At 40.8% G+C, this 18359-nt stretch overlaps 1 protein-coding gene across 4 annotated transcripts in view; it reads right to left on the bottom strand.

Annotated features, from left to right (window-relative positions):
- Positions 1 to 18359, bottom strand: part of AUTS2 (activator of transcription and developmental regulator AUTS2) — a 757133-nt gene that overhangs the window by 544461 nt on the left and 194313 nt on the right. For all 4 annotated transcript variants that reach the window (XM_068415808.1, XM_068415810.1, XM_068415811.1 and 1 more), the window contains exon 2: positions 6344 to 6553. In XM_068415808.1, the coding sequence (XP_068271909.1) occupies positions 6344 to 6553 (210 nt within the window). The remainder of the gene's footprint in view (positions 1 to 6343; positions 6554 to 18359) is intronic.

The raw sequence follows: 18359 nt of genomic DNA, 5'->3' as shown, positions 1-18359 counted from the left end.
GCAACAGCTGGATAGAGCTTCTCTTACCTTTGAGCACATGTACTCGTTCACAGGAGAGAGGCATGGCAAAAACAAGGCCCTTTTCTTCCAATTTCATCAGCCCTGCAAGCAAAGCTCTCCATGGGGAAGCCATTTTGAATCCATGGGATTCCCCAAGATGTATTTTTAACCTATCTAGCAGGGATAACATCCTTAGTAATCCATTTGACTCACGATTACTATTTCAAACACAGGCTCATACCCAAATGAAAAAAGCGTGCTTTACATGGCAATATATACAGAACAATAACACTGCCAGATGGTATAATACTGAACAGAATTAATTTCACACATGATGTTTTCAAGGTGTTAAAATATGTCACAGCTTCTGCTAATAAAACATCTTCCTCTTCCCTCCTCCTTTTAAGAAAACGCTAAATTCCCACCAGCCCATATTTCATATTATATGTGTTTTCAATTCTGATAAGGGCAGCTGATTGCTTGCAAACCTAATTACAGTCAAATGAAAGTCTTTCAGAACCATCATTAGCAATTAGGACCCGCTGGATTTGCAGTGTATCATTCAGAGAGGTATAATTCAATAGCTTATTGAAAAATTGCAGGTGAAACTGGTGATTATAAGGGGAGGGGATGCCTGTGACACGTCACTGCAGGCAAATCTTCAGTAAAGTGGCAGCTTCTACGAGCAGCTGATCAATGAATGCAGGTGTTTGCTTCGGCGTGTCGCGGAGCACAGCTCCTCGCCTCACTCAGAAAACGTTAGCTGCATCCCGTCATCGCGCTTGCTTTTGTGAATGGCTCTGGATTTTACGATGTGCCTGTTCTGGTGTGTGTTTTCAAGGAATCCAAAGGGCCTATTCAGGAACTTCATTAAACCTGGGGGAGGATGTGCAGTGCAGAACAACAGCCACGCGAAGCAACACATCATTTTTCAGTCCTTTCTATGGAGAACAACAATCTTTTCTGTGCCCATTGAGCTCAATTATATATTATCAGGGCCCAGAAGTTGTTTGGATGCTTTCGAGCAGCTGGGTGCCTTCACAGATGCCACACTGGATATGGTGACTGCGAGTTAAGTGCAGCTGGAGAGTTCTGTGGCCTCTGATCAGAAGCAAACAGCAGTTGAGAATCACAAAATGCTTGTAATTCAAGCACTGTTTGTCACCAACAGTGGTTTCTGAGAGGGAAATGAGAGGGGCAACTGAAGAGCAGCCCAGCTTTTAAACATGCCTTCTCTCACACACAGAGAAATCCACATACTGTGCATGTGTGCAAAATAAAGAGTGGTTCCTTTTCAAGGATAAAATTACTGACTGGGCAACACAACATTTTAACAGCATGATGGCAGACTAGGTAACGCTGAGCCGGACAGTAGCAGACACAGATGATGTTAACTCACACACTGGCCCCCCTCTTTGGGCATATCCCTCCATGCACACAGCCTTGTGTAACATTCACCCCTCTGAAAAACCATGCTGTGTAGGTTGCAAAACAAACAGCAAACCCAGTAATTTCAAAGTGGCTGGGATAGTATTTTGAAATAAAAAAAAAACAAAACAAAACAAAACACACCTCTCTCTTTACAAGCAGAATGGAAAGAAACAACATCTCAATTTCCATTAACGCATGGCAGCATCACTGCTGCCCTGATGCCCAGCTGGCACTACTCCTAAGGTGTGCAAGTCCCACGCTCTACGAGTCAGTAGCAATGTTTCCTTTAACTTCAGTCATATAGAGCCAGACCTCCAACAGTGCAAAACCAGCCCCAAGGCAGCCAGCACGGCTTGCAAACCCCTCTGTAGTCCTGCCTGAGCTATGTTCATGGCCCAGATTCCTTCCTGATCTTCAGCAGTTTTACAGTCACTGAAATCCACTGGCTGCCAGTGAAGTAATCCCAAATCACAGCAGCTATATAAAGGAAGATTCAAGCCTTTATCACTCATTATGGGTGTATGCACGTTGTATGCAGTATTTCCAAGGTGTCTAACAACACACTCCACAAATATATACACATTTTTTCCCTTGCTGCTGTACAGAGCTACAAGTTGGGACTCAAAGAAATTAAACAGTTCTCCATGGTTGCATATAATACTTGTAGCTGCTATTGCACTCCCAAAGCCCACCCACAATTTCATTTTCAATTAACAGCTCTTAGAAAAGCAGTAATGAAAGCAGTTGCTAAAGAGCACTCAGATGTCATTGAGAGACTGGAAACCCAAACTGTAAATAGCACATTGTAAATCGCTTGTCACCACAGCCAGCTCTCGCTGGAATCACACTGCCGGTGACAATCAAACCCATCTGCTCAGCTCCCCGACCAATGTCACCACAAACCACACAGCTAACACCCACCTCCCGCTCCGCTCTCGTTACCTGTCATGTACAGGCTTGTCTAAGAGCGTGCAAAAGCCATTCCTCACTGTAAGTGTGATTAAATGCAGATCACACAATGATTATTTCCCCCTCCACACCAGAGGTTTGCTGCACTGAAGCACACAGGCACCCCTGCACCAGAGAACAAGCGTGCTATAACTAAATCTGCAACACAATTAACAACGTGATGTTCACAGGCAATGATGACAGGGGACGACAGTGGCCATCCAGATCAGCCATCAAAAGCCTTAGCAGTATCAAATTTAAGATGTATAGATTCAGGGTGAGACTGCCAAGGGGATTGTGGACTTAATTCTGAGAAGGAAAAGCTTCAATACTTCCCTCCCTCCCCTTTAATTGATTGATGTAATGGACTACAAGGTTAAAGCTAATAGTTTATAATGCTTGTAGGTGATGACTCCCGGAGTCAGATGCGTATCTTTTTTTGCTGCTCTTACCATTTTTCCTTTATCTCATTAAAATTTACCTCCTAATTCATCTCTCCGTCATGAGTTTTCTTCCCTTTATTCATTATCTGCCCTTATTTATTATCAGTTTGTCTCCTCCTTTGCACTCACATGATAGCTGGGATTGGGATTTGATACTCTGAAAGTGTCTTTGGAATCAGCCAGCTAAAGTAGAGCCCAGCAGCAGTTGGCTCTCCTATACACATCAGCCAGCTAATACACCACTTGCCCAGCACAGAGATTTGCTGGTTTAGAAGCATATGCCAAAGACAACCCTTTTCTGCAAGAAGGCATGAATCAGATAAAGAAAACAATGCAGGAAATGGTAGAGGTAGCAAAAGTCAGTGTCTTCCGCCCTTTCCAAAACACACACCCACCGAATAAAGAGAAATGATTCTTCCCTCTCACTATGAAAATACTTTCAACACTCCTTCTGCAATGAAAATTCATTGTTTCCTAGTATGCCACGTTCTCCTCGAACCTTGAGGAATAAAAACGCAAAAAATTTTGCCACCCTTTAACTAGTTGAAAAATGTTCACTTTAAGAGTTTCAAGTGATTTTTACTGAAAACACATAAAACCACACCACCACCAATTAACGTAAAGGAAATTAAATTTAAAACGCTGGAGAAATATTCTGATGAGTCTTATGTTTGCTTAATGCCAACTAAAATTTCCTTGAGGCATTTAATAAGTACATTTATAAAAGCTCACAAAGCAGAGTTCAAAAGTCTTCTCGCTAGTAAAATATGAGCCTTAATTAACCTACAGTTTCACATTTTCTGGATTTCAATAAACCTGTAGGCATTTCAGCATAGCTGGATAAATACCTGCATGAATACTGCAAGGATTTCTCTGAAAACTAATTAGCAGTCCTTCCAATAGCTGACTTCAACTAAATCTGTTTGACGAGGGAGCTTCATACCGTAAATCCTGCACATGAGAGTTACCTGCAGCAGATAACAGATTTCACAGAAAGGCGTATCAGACAGGACTGTTAACTACTGGTAAAACAACGAACAAGATCTCAGGTATAAAATATTTCCCAACAGGGACAGACTGCAGCCAAGGTCTTATGCCAGCACAGGAATACAAGTGACAGCATCAAGATTGCACCCTGCCATCCAATTATAATAGTCACACGTGACAATTCAGGATTCCTCCGGGGACAACAGGGGCAAGATACATTATTTATGTATAAAATATATATCCCTAACATGGCAAGGACACCATATATATGTAGAATACTAAACTCTAATTGGCTTTGGACTTTCCTACTTGCCAAGCACAAAACAAACCAAGAGTTGGGGCCACTGGTGCTGTCAGGTGAGAAGGCCGACAAGCAACTTTACTTCCCATCAAGAGCCCAGGAATTCAGTGGGATGGAGCTACGTGAGGAAACAAACCCGAGGTGTGCAGCCAAAAGTCACTCTAGGAGGAAAAGTGTTACATGATCAGAGAAAACCATCCTCAGAACCTCCCATTCTCCTCCTTTTCAAGGTCTTCACCATTTGCCTTGAATGAACACAGAAAATGCTTACCAGAAATACTACACATAAGGGTTGCGGGCATGTCTTTTCAAATAAGCTTTATAGTCTTTTCCATGACATCTTTTTTCCACGCTAACTGCCAAAGCCACTTGGATTTGTCAGCACCTGAACTGTTCATGAGACTAAAGTGTTCTTATCTAAGGAGCTATACCCCTACCAAATGTATTAAATTTATACTGAGCAAGATATTTTATTTCCTCTCAGCCTTATCCCTCAGGAATTAAGCAGAGTACTCAGATTTATCAGCTAAAAGGAAAACCATTTTCCGTGACATTTGTCAACTCAATACCTTCCAAGCCAGTGTGTATTTATTCTTAAAAACACAGCCTCACAAATAACCTCCATCAGCAGCGAGGCTGATTCCTTCATTGCCTAAGTACCGGGCAGAAAGGTTTCACCTGACAGTAAGCTATGCCAGGGGAATCAAACAGTGCAACAAAATCAGCTTTTACGAAGGCCAGTTCCTACTGCACAAAGCACATACATTTACCATTTGACATACTAAAAAGGAACAGGGTGAAGGCCATGCAGGTGAACACAGAAAACACACAAGGAAACACAGCAACCTTCAATATCTACTTATAACCATTGCATCAACTGTCTTGAAGAGTTTCCCCACCTCCCTTTGAAATACAAAGTAAAATTAAATTACAAGAAATACCTTTAACTGGTGTGGTAGTGTAAAATAGGCATTTTACAATTTTTGTTTGCTTTGCTGAAGCACTGTACAATTTCTTATTTTACTTCTATATACAGTACAGGCTTAAAAATAATAATGAAAACATTTTTTTTTTACCAGCTTCTGTAACTCAGAATATCAAAATTGAATACAAGTCAGTGTACTTGTCATCCTCAATGTTCCTTCCATTTCCCCGAGCTCACAAAATGAGCAGCTGTGAATTCTCCTAAAAGTTTCTCTGCAAAGCAATATCTGGTTTGCACCAAACAAGGATGAAGACCCATTCAATGAATATCAACCATCTCCATTAGACTTATAAATTTTTGTCAAAGAGTCATTAATATCACTCAAATTTAGGTCAGCTTTGACCTAAAGCTGACCGCTTTACTTTAGACTTCAGTTTCACAGAGAATGAGCCAAATGACCATACAGGCACATGCTACACTTAAAATGCCCAGCTCTAATTTAGTCTTTTAGGTATAACAAACACACAAGGGATATTTATTCAAAAAAAGCAGAACAAGGCTCTTTTTTTCTGCATCCTGCTCACCAGAGAAATCACACTTGTCACGCTTTCTTCTTTTTTAAAAACAAGAAACACAACACTGCACAGTCCTGAATAAGAGTCCAAGATTTCCAGCCTTAAGCTTTGCAACCCTGGCTGCTCTCTGCTCACTTTTGTCACACGTGCGCCACAGCTACCACAGTAAGGGAACACCAGCGTTAGGACGGCAGGAAGTTCTTGCTTACGGGTAGGTGATTAGTTACCCAAAGGAGCACACACCAGTGCCACTGACATCCTACAAATAAACTCCTCGCACTGTAATCAGTCTTAGAGCTTTGTCTTGATTAACAGCTGCCCCTCTCGCAATTACCTTACCTTGCCCTTGATGTTCAAGGGGTTCTTACACTTCTGTGTACAAAGTCTAAAGACAAGAAGGCATATTTATAGCACAAAGTTGGCCTAACAATGTAATAGAGAGACCACATTTGCTTGCCCTGACAGTCTCACAGCCAGCCTGTGGAAAGCTCTTCCAACCTTTGCACATTTATTAATCAACTCAGCTCTAGCATCAAGATGCCACTGGCTTTCCCACTCAATTAATCTCTTCTAGTACCAGGACATGGTACCAAGCGGCACCTGAGAGCCCAAGAATAAAACAACTACGAAAAGGTTAAAATAAGTGATCCCACAAAACGAGAATCCGGCTTCTACATACCATGTGCCAACAGCCAAAGCCCTCCCTCCCCACAACAGATAACTCGTCTCCCACCTGTCTGAGGCCCTTCGGTATTTTCTTCCTTTTCCCAAGGTGCTGACAAAGATTACGATCATTTTCTCGGTCAGAGCTGTACTGGTGGTGGTGAAGTCTGTTCTTTTTCGGAAGATACGACAGCCCATTGGTAAGTGCTTCCCGTTTCTTCTTGGCTAGAGGATTCTGTCGCTTCTCCACACGTTCCTGAGGTTTCAGGGCTATGTCCTTCTGCAGAGGGAGGGAGCGGGGGAAGGAAGAGAAGCAAAACACAGTGGTTAAGATACAGCTCTGATTTGGTTGACCTCTTTAAGCAGCAATTCTAGGTGACCAGCAAAGCATTCTCGAGGCAATACTACAGTCACCAGAAAAGGAGAAACCAGTCTTCACTGGTGTCCGCTTAATCAAAAGACAGGCAAATGCAAAATAAAATCTGTAAGATGAATGAGTGCACAGAAGCAGACACGTACTCCTTTAGATTTCATACCATCAACCTCAACTGTCAAACACATCTCATGTATCAAGTAAGAATGCATTTAGAAGACACCATATGTTTATAATGTTTAAATTAACAATCGTCTTTGATTTAAACAAAGCTTTGCTTTTCACATTTATTTTTACTATTTCTTGTATTTGACAGGACAAGGCAAGAGCTGACCTAAAGCCAATTAAAGCCAGTGAATCTCAGTTGACTTCAGTGGATGTTTCCCTCAAGCCTGACCTAAGCAGAAGATTTCCAAATCTCAGGGGGGGTGAGGAAAGCTCTTAAAAAAAAAAAAAAAACAAACCCCAAAAAACCCCAAACCACTTGTATTTGAAAACTTTGTTACTGTCCCTTCTTTAAACCCCAGAATCAATATTTGTCTATAACAAACACTCAAGTCTTGTAACATAAACAGAAGTTTTGTTGCTTAGCTTACAGCTACTGTATTTTCCTACTGATAACCTGCAACACACAGAATTCATATTTTTATTTCAAATAAATGTTACTTGAAAAAAAAATTCTCCAATAACACAAAATTAAAGGCAGAGGAAGAGGAGGCTGGAGGGTCATTGGAAGAGAAGAATTAAAAGCTATTGGAAAGGTGTAAATTACAATGCCTATTGTCAATCTAATAAATATAATTTGCTAAGTCACATCTATGCCAAGAACTTCCTATGTAAGAGTACAGTATTTCCATATCAGGAGCATATTACTTGAATAGTGTAATATTTTACAAATATTCTACTAACATGCCTGGCTACTTTGACCAAAAGCTCTCCATGCCCTACCATCAAGTACTATACCATCTTGTAAGCCTTCATGCTTCTGTTTATTGTCACTTAATATTATAACCGACAGCAGGAAAGAAATTGGGCTGTTGGTCCCTGTGTCACAAAAAGATTCTGATTCAGGAGAATATAATTCAAATTATGCCACCTTTTAATGCAAGAAAAACATGCCTAAAGGCAAAAATCAGTTTGGCTTTAATTAAAGAATGCTCCCTAAATGCCTATCTAAAACACAAGAGCTTCACAAAATTCGTAACTAAAACCAATGAGAACATTAATTAAACTGAAGACAATCAATGTTCTAATTTGATATTTGGTAAAAAGAATAATTTTACAAGCAATAAAGAAGGGAGTATGAAACAGAAGATATAAGATACTTTTTCTACCTTTTCTTCACCTAAGACAACATGGGAAATATCCTAAGCTTTTCTTCATACAGTGCTGCTCGTATCAGAACAGTCAGGAGCTGTATCCAAGCTCATGAAAAAAATCTTTAGCATCCTTGGCTATAAAGCAGGATCAGTATTTTAAGAATGTCCTCTCTCTTTACGCTGGTTCCTCCAGCTATTTAAAAAAAAAAAAAAAAAAAGAGTCAGTAGTAGCACCAATCGCCATAACACGCTTTGAGATCTACTTGTGAAAAGCACTGTACAAAGCTGAGAGATCCTACAGAGCAAGCCCGAGGGAAAATAAAGTGAGAAGAATCACTTCTCAGAGCACATCTTCTGCCTCCTCTCCCAGGAAGGTTTCAGATTTAGATACATGCCACAAACACACAAAGGCAAATTCTCAGGTGTCACATATTACGGTTACTATTTCACCAATTCTCATCATCAACAGCTTCATGAAATAGCAACTACAAATACACATTGCCCTCCTGGATCACAAACGCAGAGCACCTCGCACAGCGATTCCCGCACTCAGCCCTATTCGGCTACACTTTATGAACTGGAAAACCAAGTAACCTGCCATTCCCACAGAGCAGCTTCAACACAGCAGAAAAGCACCAGAATTACAACTTGCTCCATGCACTCTATTGAACCAATTAGATATTTTATCATAGAATAGATTTGGGCCTTGAGATAACTATCATCACGCTGCTAACGATAAACATAAATCTTTATTTTTTCAGATCAGTATCAAAAAATCCAGTGCTTTATGAATAGCACATTATACCAGCACAGAGCTCATATTTATCTATAGAAAAGCTATTAAGAGGATTCACTCTAAATGTGAAAGCCTGAAGGAGTGAAGAAAGGGAAACTTTCTGGGGGAAAAAAAAAAAAAAAAATATTCTCCTAATGACTAAATAGCTTTTGTGGGATTTTTTTTTAAATATTTTTTTTCCCCCAGCTAGGGATCTAAATGAAACAGTGGCAGGCTTCCAGAAACTTATAAAATGGCTAATGGGGCTAGCACTGCCATCAAGAAATTACTAGCTCCCATTAGCTTTAAAGAGGGTGTAAGATAGGTCAAATTTGGCAGATAACTATGGGCATATCTGGGATAACCTCCTCCATTAGAAGCCCATATTCTGGCCAATTGCATAAAGTTTCATGAATTGTCAAGATACACCTAAAGCAAAGTTTAGCTCATGTCAGAATTGGGATGAAAGAATCTACATATATATGTACAGCAAAGATGAGTGACAGCAGCTTCACAAACCTTCTGCAAGCTCTATGAAAATGTATCTCCCAAGACAGAAGAAACAATTTGCAGAAATCTCCAAAAATAAGGTGCCTCTTCTGCTCATAACCAAAGAGAAGAATAGGAGCTCCATACGTACATAGCTTGCAGTTCTGCAAATTGTGAAAGTGGGTCTTAAACGCAGTTTGGTGGGTGGGCTTACTATGAAATTTAGACATAAAGTTCGGTGTTTAGACACCCATGTTCCTCCCCACAACAGCTGTCTGCTTTTCACCAGCTGACATTGCTGCAGAGAAAATTACAGAGTGCTGTGGGTCAAAACCCTGTGTTATTGAATTGTATGGCAGAACCTCTCATTGCTTTCAACAGATATACTATTTGGCCTTAAAATATATATTTATATAGAAATACATATTAAATTCTTCATCTGCAGACTGGACTGCAACAGGACTTGTTGAAAGAACAAAAGCTTAGACACAGGTGGATAGGATGTATTAAAACTAGCTTGAATAGAGACCACATGGGGTGTTGATCCTCACATTTAAGGGTGCAAGCTGCCCAGGGTTGTTTCAGACACACCATCGGTACAGCAGCACGCAGGAGGCTGTGGAGGACGCGCACGGATTCTGCCCTCTTGGAAGCCGTTGGGTTTGGCGGAGGCGGCGCTTGGCTGGGAACTGTGGCCCTCCATAAATCACTTCCCCACTTTCTGCCCTTTCTCCCTCATCCAATTTTTATCTTTCGGTTGTTTAGATAGGACAATAGCTGTACCATGCCGCGTGCTAGTACATTAGCCAGCACAATCTTAATTACAGACTTCAGGCATCATCATGATTAGAGTAATAAGCTGTAATTATTCTAAGGTGACAGGACTGCACAGACCTTATCTACATAGATAAGGAGATGTAGTAATATTTCATGTCGAGACGTATTTTTCAGCAGCTACCCATGGAGCTGATTCAAACTAAGCAGCAGATCCTGTGAACAACACATTCAGACTTTAATGGAGGTTTTTCTCCTCTCCTGCCAGCACACAAGCCCACACATTATTAAATAAATCTTACAAACATATTAGGCATGGTTTAAAACCATCTTATTCAGAGATATCTTTCATCAGTAAAGTGCCCTAAGTGTATCAGGAAGGTGACTTAAATGTATAAATATGTAATTACATGCAATTCAATACAAAAGTGCATTAATATTTATGAGTGTATTGTATAATCTAAAAAAATTTCCATTTGTTTTATTTCTATTGGGCACATTAATCAACCTGATACCACTGTACGTGCCATAGCGGAGAAGAGCCGCCCGTGCTGAACAGACTCCCGCCACGACGTCGGCGAGCAGGAGGGCTGTTGAAGCCTGATGGGGTGGCACTGCAATCATCTCAGCTCCAATTAATATTAACAATGTCAATCCAAGCCCTGCATTTGGTGAGGGGAGGAGAAGCTGCCTCCGTGGGTACATCAGATAATTTCTCGAGGTAGGAGGCTTGAAGGACGCACTGCATTCTCATCAAGTGTTAAGCTTTCAGGGAGCTATGCCTGATTTATTTCAGGAGAGTTCATCTTCTTGCTATGTAAATGACAGCTCATTAATTATAAATTAGATCCTCAGTGGCAGATGAGCAGTGCTTCACACTGCTTTGTGGGGGCCACACTTCACCCCCATGAATCTCACCCGAGAGCCAGTCCATAGCTGCTGCCCTTTCCTCCTGCCCTTGCCCTCCAGCCACTTTCCCTCTGACAATGACTTAAAACCTACATGTAAACAACAGGAACTCTGTTCCACCCCTTTTTCTATGGGAACACTTGATGAAAAGCAACGCTGTAAATGCACTGTGCAAAGGCACCGCAGGCACTTATCCGGATGAAAATTTCAGGCGCTGCTCAGGAATTTCAAGCCTTAATCCTCCCAAATCATCCTTGTGGATTATCATTATGATTCCAGTGTTGCAAGAACTTACTTTCTGAATGTGCACTGAACATGACCCCAACAAAGTGCAACTTCTAAAAACTGATCATTAAAAACAAAAGTAGATGACAGTGCAGCGCTAGTAAAATCAAATAACTGCATCAGTCTAGACCTATATTCCAATTATTTGCTCCCCAGGTTCTTGCTGAAGTCCACAACAGCTTTATATCAGAGGCCAACAATTTATCCTTCACTCCCAAGAATTAAATTAAGTATAAAGAAATAAGACAGCTTTCAAAACCCAAAATGATTACACAGTCAGGAAATGTCAATATAATGCTCCACTTAAAACACAAATAGTTACAAAAGCAAGCTTGACTCTACCAGTTTGCCCCTGTCCACTATTCAGGCATAAAGCATCCTTGTCAAAAACTCCAGAAAGGTACTTCTGGAGCCTTTCATCTATTTTCAAGGTACAAGCAATTCACGTTTGATCAGGAACACGAGTGCAGAAGGAAGAAGCCAATTAAGGGGGGCGGAAGGGGAAGAAAAAAACATTTTCACTAGCTACAAAAGTTGGTTTGAAATTCTTTCCAAGTTATTGGCACAACCATAAGACAGACTCAGCACCTCGGTCCTGGCTGTCGGCTGCAGAAGCGCTTCATTTGCCAGGGACGTTATGCGAGGAGAAGCAAGGAGCAGCCAAAGGGCTTCCAATGAAAAAACGTACAAACAGAAACACTGGCAAAACCACCACCTCCAGATTAGCTGAGAAAACGTGTTACGAAAGTTTAGCTTGCAAGAAATTAAGATGCCCAGAGAGTACAGCTGCGAGAAATACTGCGGCTTCGTTAGCATCACGCAGTGGGTATCGTTAGCTGGGAATCCAGCACAAACCGAACCAAACCCCTCAGAATCAGGAAACCACGCCAGTCTGAGCGTTCCAAATTTGCCATCGCATCTTGACAGACAGTCTTCATCGACTCATACTGTGTTTTCTGTTACATTTGGGAAGAATTTTTATAGTTGATGGATGAAAGCCCTAAGACTTCAATCCCTCCCTCACATTTCATAATTCGTTATTTTAGTTCTGGCAGTAGCAACAAGATGTAAAGGTCTGGAAACAACACACTGACTAGTCCCTGCAATCCTTCAAAATCAGAAAATAAAATGAGATGTTTATAATAGTAATTAATTTCCCTCCAGATAAGATAGTTAAACACACTGTGTATTCTTCTGAATGCACAATTGGTTCCTCAAAAGCATTTATCGAGGGGAAAACACTGCAAACACTCTTAAAGCAACACCAGGGAGAAAGGAAGGCAGGTGTAAAGTGCAATACAAGAGAGAGAAGGATTCTCAAAGTGTAGAAATTCCGGTATTTTAGGACACAAGGTACTGGTGAAGAGAGCCATGATGTCAACTATAGCAGGTGCATCCAACAACCCCAGCAATTTCTTCAAGTTGTGAGACCTCTGCAGAAAGGTTTAATCTTGTTTTGTTTGCTTTGTTTTCATAAAATTACAATCCATTGCCTCCTGCACCTCTCTGGAATCTGAAAACAAAGGGGCTCAGTGTTGTGCAAAAAAGGTTGTGCAACAGACCGCAGACGAAATGCGGTACCAGGCTGTGGGACACTGTGTGGTGACCAGAGATGAAGGCAAAACAATAGAAAAGCAAGTTGCTGTCTGCTCGAGATATGTTTTATAAAAGTGCTTCTGTAGCAAAGAGATGGCTTTGATTTTGCATCCCAAAATCATTTGTTAACAATATCATTGGTAAACAGAAGGTTTCTTTTCAAGTGCTGCTGATTTAAGTTACACACAAAAAACCTACATTAAAGGAACCTTATTGAGGTTATGAAGTCAAGGACTTGGAAGTTATGAAAGGCCACGATTAAGGCTGCAAACACCACCTCAATTCAGCCCTCTGGTGCATGTGTGTCATGATACAATCTTTAATTACGTGACCGCATGCTCTTATTTCCCTGTGCAGAATGGAAGGTATTCACCTAATGAGCAGCCACTCAGGATTTTGTTTTCTCCTCTTTGTCCAACATGTGAACCTAAAACTTGTTTACTTACACTCCATTCACACTCCTCCGAATGCTCAATTAGTAATTTCCTCAAAGGCTTTTCTATAGAGCTTCTCACTATAGTATCAGATGCTCAACAAATATCACTGAGCTATTCTACAGCTTTTCAGCCAGATGAAGGTATTTCACTAGTCCCATTTTATAGGTGGCAACAACAGTCCTGACATGTTCAGGTCAAAAACATCTGCTAATTTTAAGTGCCCATTAGGAAGCACCCTCAGATTTCATTTTTCAGAGAACTTAGCTCCACAAAGCACTTTATCTAATGAAGCACAGCCTTCATGGATTTCAGCAGCTACTGGGAGTGCTGAGTACTCCTGCAAATCAGGCTTTAGTAAGCACCACATATTATAAGGACACAAATAATGACTGTTTCTAAATGACATGTAGTGTGATGGCCTCCTTCAATGCCACATACTAAATATGAGATGGAGGCAGAGGAAAACTGGATTCTAATTACATTCAACTCATATCAGCAAGAGGAAACCCTCCTGCAGTCCTCTCCCTCACCACACACCTTCCAGCTTGGTAAAGGGGCTCAACAAGAGAATAGTCTGATTCCAGAGTAAGTCAAACCTGTTTGAGTAAATGATCACAGGACCTTCAAGAAATAAAGTAGACCATTATATCATTAACAGCGGTATCACAATTCATAAAAACACAAGGGCCAATTAAAAAAACTAAACTTGGAGGAACTTAAATACATAGTTGCCTGCTACATACACACATCAGGCAAATGGAAACAAGGGATCCTGTACACTTAGTACTTCTCAGCTCAGCCATGGTTATACACTTTAAATTGCGTTCTACCTTGCATTATGTAGAGAATATATGGCTGTCAACTCTTTTCTACTTAGATTTTACACTATTATTGTAGTGGGATAGCAGTCACTCTTTAGCACAAGTAAACTGCGACTGACTTCTAGTAACACACTAGACCTAAAGGAAGTAATCTAAAAGCAGTATTTTACTCGACGAAATAAATGTGCTTCCCTGTTCATAAGTTCAACCAACAGCCCATGCCTTTCTTCAGCATACTGCGTGTTTGGATGCAGACACTGTATTTCTTAACAATTTATGACACGATACTTCAAATGAGATCTGTGTTGTTCCTTTGTGATTATTCACACAGACTACATAATACTGCTGCTGTGCCTTACCTGAATAACCTTCTCACATTTAATTACACACACGTGTGTTTAAGTCTCAGCTGCATTCAATGGGATTTTAGCAAAATCCTGAGTTGTTCTTATCTGTTTTGAGACTGCTGAGTATGAGCATACACTGAAATTTTTACCTTGACATGATAAAAAGCATGTTTAGAAAGAAATTTTATTCAAGTATTTGAGTACAAAAGATTAAAACATACTCCTACACACCAACTTTGACAACAGCAGAACACAATTACTCAAGATTTCAAAGGCACACAGTTCTACAAAACAGCTGTAGCAACTTAGCTGAAAGGCAAAATGGACAGTCTTCTACATTTTTCATAGTATTCACTAAGCCAACAGATGCCACACAATAAATATTTAGCTGCAATCTAAGACTACAATGCCAGCTGTTGAGCCGAAGAGGCCCTATGAAATCAAAGCTGGCAAAAACTGATGTCATAACTGAAGATGAGTATCAGAGCAATTGCTTGCCATTTATTTATTTTATCTATTTCAAACACGACATGGTATTCTCAGCCTTATCCTCCCCTCTCCCTTCTCAATTTTGTCACTTAAAATACTATACCATACCGTACTACAGTTGTGGAGAACAGTCTTCCAAATTACTGGAGTCCGTGCAACCAGAGTTATGAAAAAAAACTACTCTTAGAGCTAGTGTCAAGGAAGAGCTGAGCAACGCCAGCTTAGATTACAGAGCCACTGAGCTGTTTTGCTTGAAGCTGCCCAGTTTTGTAGGAGGCAAAGTACACACAGCTGATTCTGCTCAGACTGATTTAGCCAGAAACCTGTGTACTCCTGCCAAAAGAAAGAGATCCTCAAGCTCTCATTCCACCTTCCCAGCTTCTGCCAGCCTAGAAGCCCTGTCATGTTTTTTTTTCCTAGAGATTTTTCTAGGTCTTACACAAGTTGCTATCAAAGTCCAAGGTTACCTCTTCATTGCAGATTTGACTAAATCATCTTCATTACACCTGTGACTCTGCCTTTTTTGAGTATATGCTGTCTGAAATACCAGCAAGAACCAGCCTCTCCCAGCAGGGAACTTGTGTCCTCTGCTGGCATCATCTCAGCCACACTCTCTCCAACTCCTCCACGTACAGTCTTTCAAACTTTTCAAATCATCTTTGATAAGTACCTGTTTTTCATACACCTACAACCTTTTTTACTTGGCAAAGCACCCAGGGCAGATCTCACAGCAAACAGGGCTGTGCCTGCCCACACTGGCTGCCCTGTTGGCCCATCACCGCTCCACAAGCACAAGCTCTGGCAGAATTCAGAGCACGACTCCGAGTGCTTCTAACACAACAGGCGTGTTACTGGTAACAAAACACTCCATCCCAGACATGCTTCACATAACTTACATCCCCTCACACAGTACGCAGCCCTTGCAGCCAAGGGAAATCTGTTCCCACTGGCCCGGGGTTTATTTCACAGAGCTGGGCCTTAAATAAATGTGCTTGATACACCCAGTGAGCAGCACAGCCACATTCTCATAAAGTGTTTATTTTCTTTGTTTGAGGAATGAAAAGAAATAGAAAAGGGGTGTGGAGAGAAAGAGAGTCCCTAGGGATGCTCGCTTTAAATCTTCATGCCAACAAAGAGGGATTCACTGCTCTTGCACTGCTCAGTTACAATGATAAATTAGACAGAGAGGAGCATTAAGCCAGTTCCTAAAACAAAGGTGAATTTGTTTTGTTTCCTGTGCTACAACACACTAGTTGCACATTTACAGTAGTGACCCCGTATTTGTATACAGCACTGTTATTTCATATAGTCAAGCCATGCACAGCAAAGCCTTGATCTGATGCAGAAATGCATTCGACTGCGGGCACAGGCTGGGACTGTCTACATTTCACACAGATGCCTGTGCCCGAGTTCAAGGCACAGCTTTGTGTCACAGCAGGGCCAAAATTTTTGCTCCTTAGAAAACAGGATTTTCATGGTGGAGAGAATCCAATTGAACAGTTATCAAGTACCACACTGAATAATATGAAACAAATAATTTCAGTTTGTCTAAATAATTGAGCAACTCTTCTAGCATTTTTTTTCCTTCGCATCTTTTATTTATTTGCACTTTTTGTTCTGATTTGAAATGGAAATAATTTTTAAAATTTCAAACTTTCTCCCAAAAATAAAAATTGTGTATGTTTGTATCTTTGTATCTGTAGTTATACAAGATCTGCATATACTGACCAAAATACACATGCTGTCTTAAGACCAAATCACATTGCTTTCGTAGCTTTAAGTAAAGAATATGTCCCCTTTTAACCTTGTTTATTTCATGCCCAAAAACATCAGTCCTTTATTTTTGCCAACTTTACCAGGAGACTTCTGCAATGAAATTGTATTTCCCTCCAGCGGAGCCTTTGGCAAGCAGCTGGCTGTGGGCTCCTCCACTCTCTGGATACATACGGTGTTCGCTGAATAATTCAAATGGCACTTTCGTTGGCAGGCCATGGACTGAGGCAAAGGAGTCAGTGGGCCAGTAAATCTTGCATTTAAAGGGTATCCCCCCTTATTGGTAGGGTTAGAACAAATGGATATGGGCTTAGACGACGCTCATCCCTGCTATTCCTGCACTGGGGCTAAAGAGATGACTTCAGCCTCCAGGCCCTCAAACTGGCACCATTCATTATCACAGCACTCAGCATTCATCAAAAATATATTATGGTTTGTAAATCAAATCAGAAGCACCTTTGTATTCCTTGTCTTGCAAAAAAATGGTACAGCACCAGGAAAGTCCGATGTATTCTAAAGGTCTCACAATGCTCCCTAAAATACCACGGCCACAGAAAGGCACTGAGTCAGGACACCATAGATTAGCTTTGCTGCCATGTTAGCCTCAAGGCTAGGCCAGAAAATCTGCTCTCCAGGAGTCAAGACAAAGAAACCACCTTGAGACAACGTAAGTAAAAACAACTAGGAAACTGCACTATATAGGGAGAGAATAGGGAGAGATGGAAACAGCCACATCATTTATTTCTGTATCACAAATGAAGCCTTACAAGCACACAGGGAAACCAGAGGCATCCCTCTGCACATGCAAGCAAGCAGGACAAACCAAGCTCTTTGGACAGACAATACAGAAATAAGCAAGAAAAAGGACAGAATTAGAAGAACTACTCATGAATTATGCCAGATGGTAAATGCTCCAACCTGCAGATTTTTTAACCAAAAACCTCCACATAATAATGGGTTATAATTTTTGAGCTTTTCAAAATAAAAATCTATTTTGAAACAACTCTTTTCCATCTTGTGGGTCAAGAAGTCGAACTACTTAACACACCAGCTTTTCTGTCTTCTAAGCAACTACTGTCACATATTCCTCTTGATTTTCTTTCTCCTTCTCTGGGAACCACTTAACTCTACCACTGTTCTTGGCATGTAGCATACAACCGCACACAAAAGACTGATGAAGGCAGGTTTTAAAATGAAAGAACAGTGATTAGAAAATAAGGAGAGACAGAGAGAAAGAAAGAGTGCTCAGATAGGACCAGAGAACTGCATCACTTAAGACGAGCTTGGTAATATTCTTCCTTGGGAAAAGGATCAGAACCTTTGTGCAATTAGGGGGAAAAAAAGAAACAACAGCTCAACTTCCCATCTGCAAAAGAAACCTCCTTTAGCATTCAGGCTGAAAAAAGTAGTAAAGAACAAAAGTTTAATAGAGCAATATGTAACCTTTCCATTTGCTGGCTTATTCTTCCCCTAGGAAACAGATACAGTGAAGATAAATTTGATGATCAAAAAACCAGAGGGATTACATTCTTGTACAGTGCTGATCATTGGCAAATCCCCCTCTCTGCAGTTCAGAAGCACAGCTTAGCATAACAGACAAGATTTATCATTGCCTTGTCCTTCGCACCACTTACAAAGTAGATATAAGTTGCTCCTATCTCAAGAGTCCTCATTCACATACACAGATGAAATAAATACC

This window comes from Nyctibius grandis, chromosome 18 (genome assembly GCF_013368605.1).
Source record: "Nyctibius grandis isolate bNycGra1 chromosome 18, bNycGra1.pri, whole genome shotgun sequence".
Classification (NCBI taxonomy): domain Eukaryota; kingdom Metazoa; phylum Chordata; class Aves; order Nyctibiiformes; family Nyctibiidae; genus Nyctibius; species Nyctibius grandis.
The sequence above is the reverse complement of the archived record's forward strand: the minus strand, read 5'-3'. Positions and strand labels throughout refer to the sequence as shown.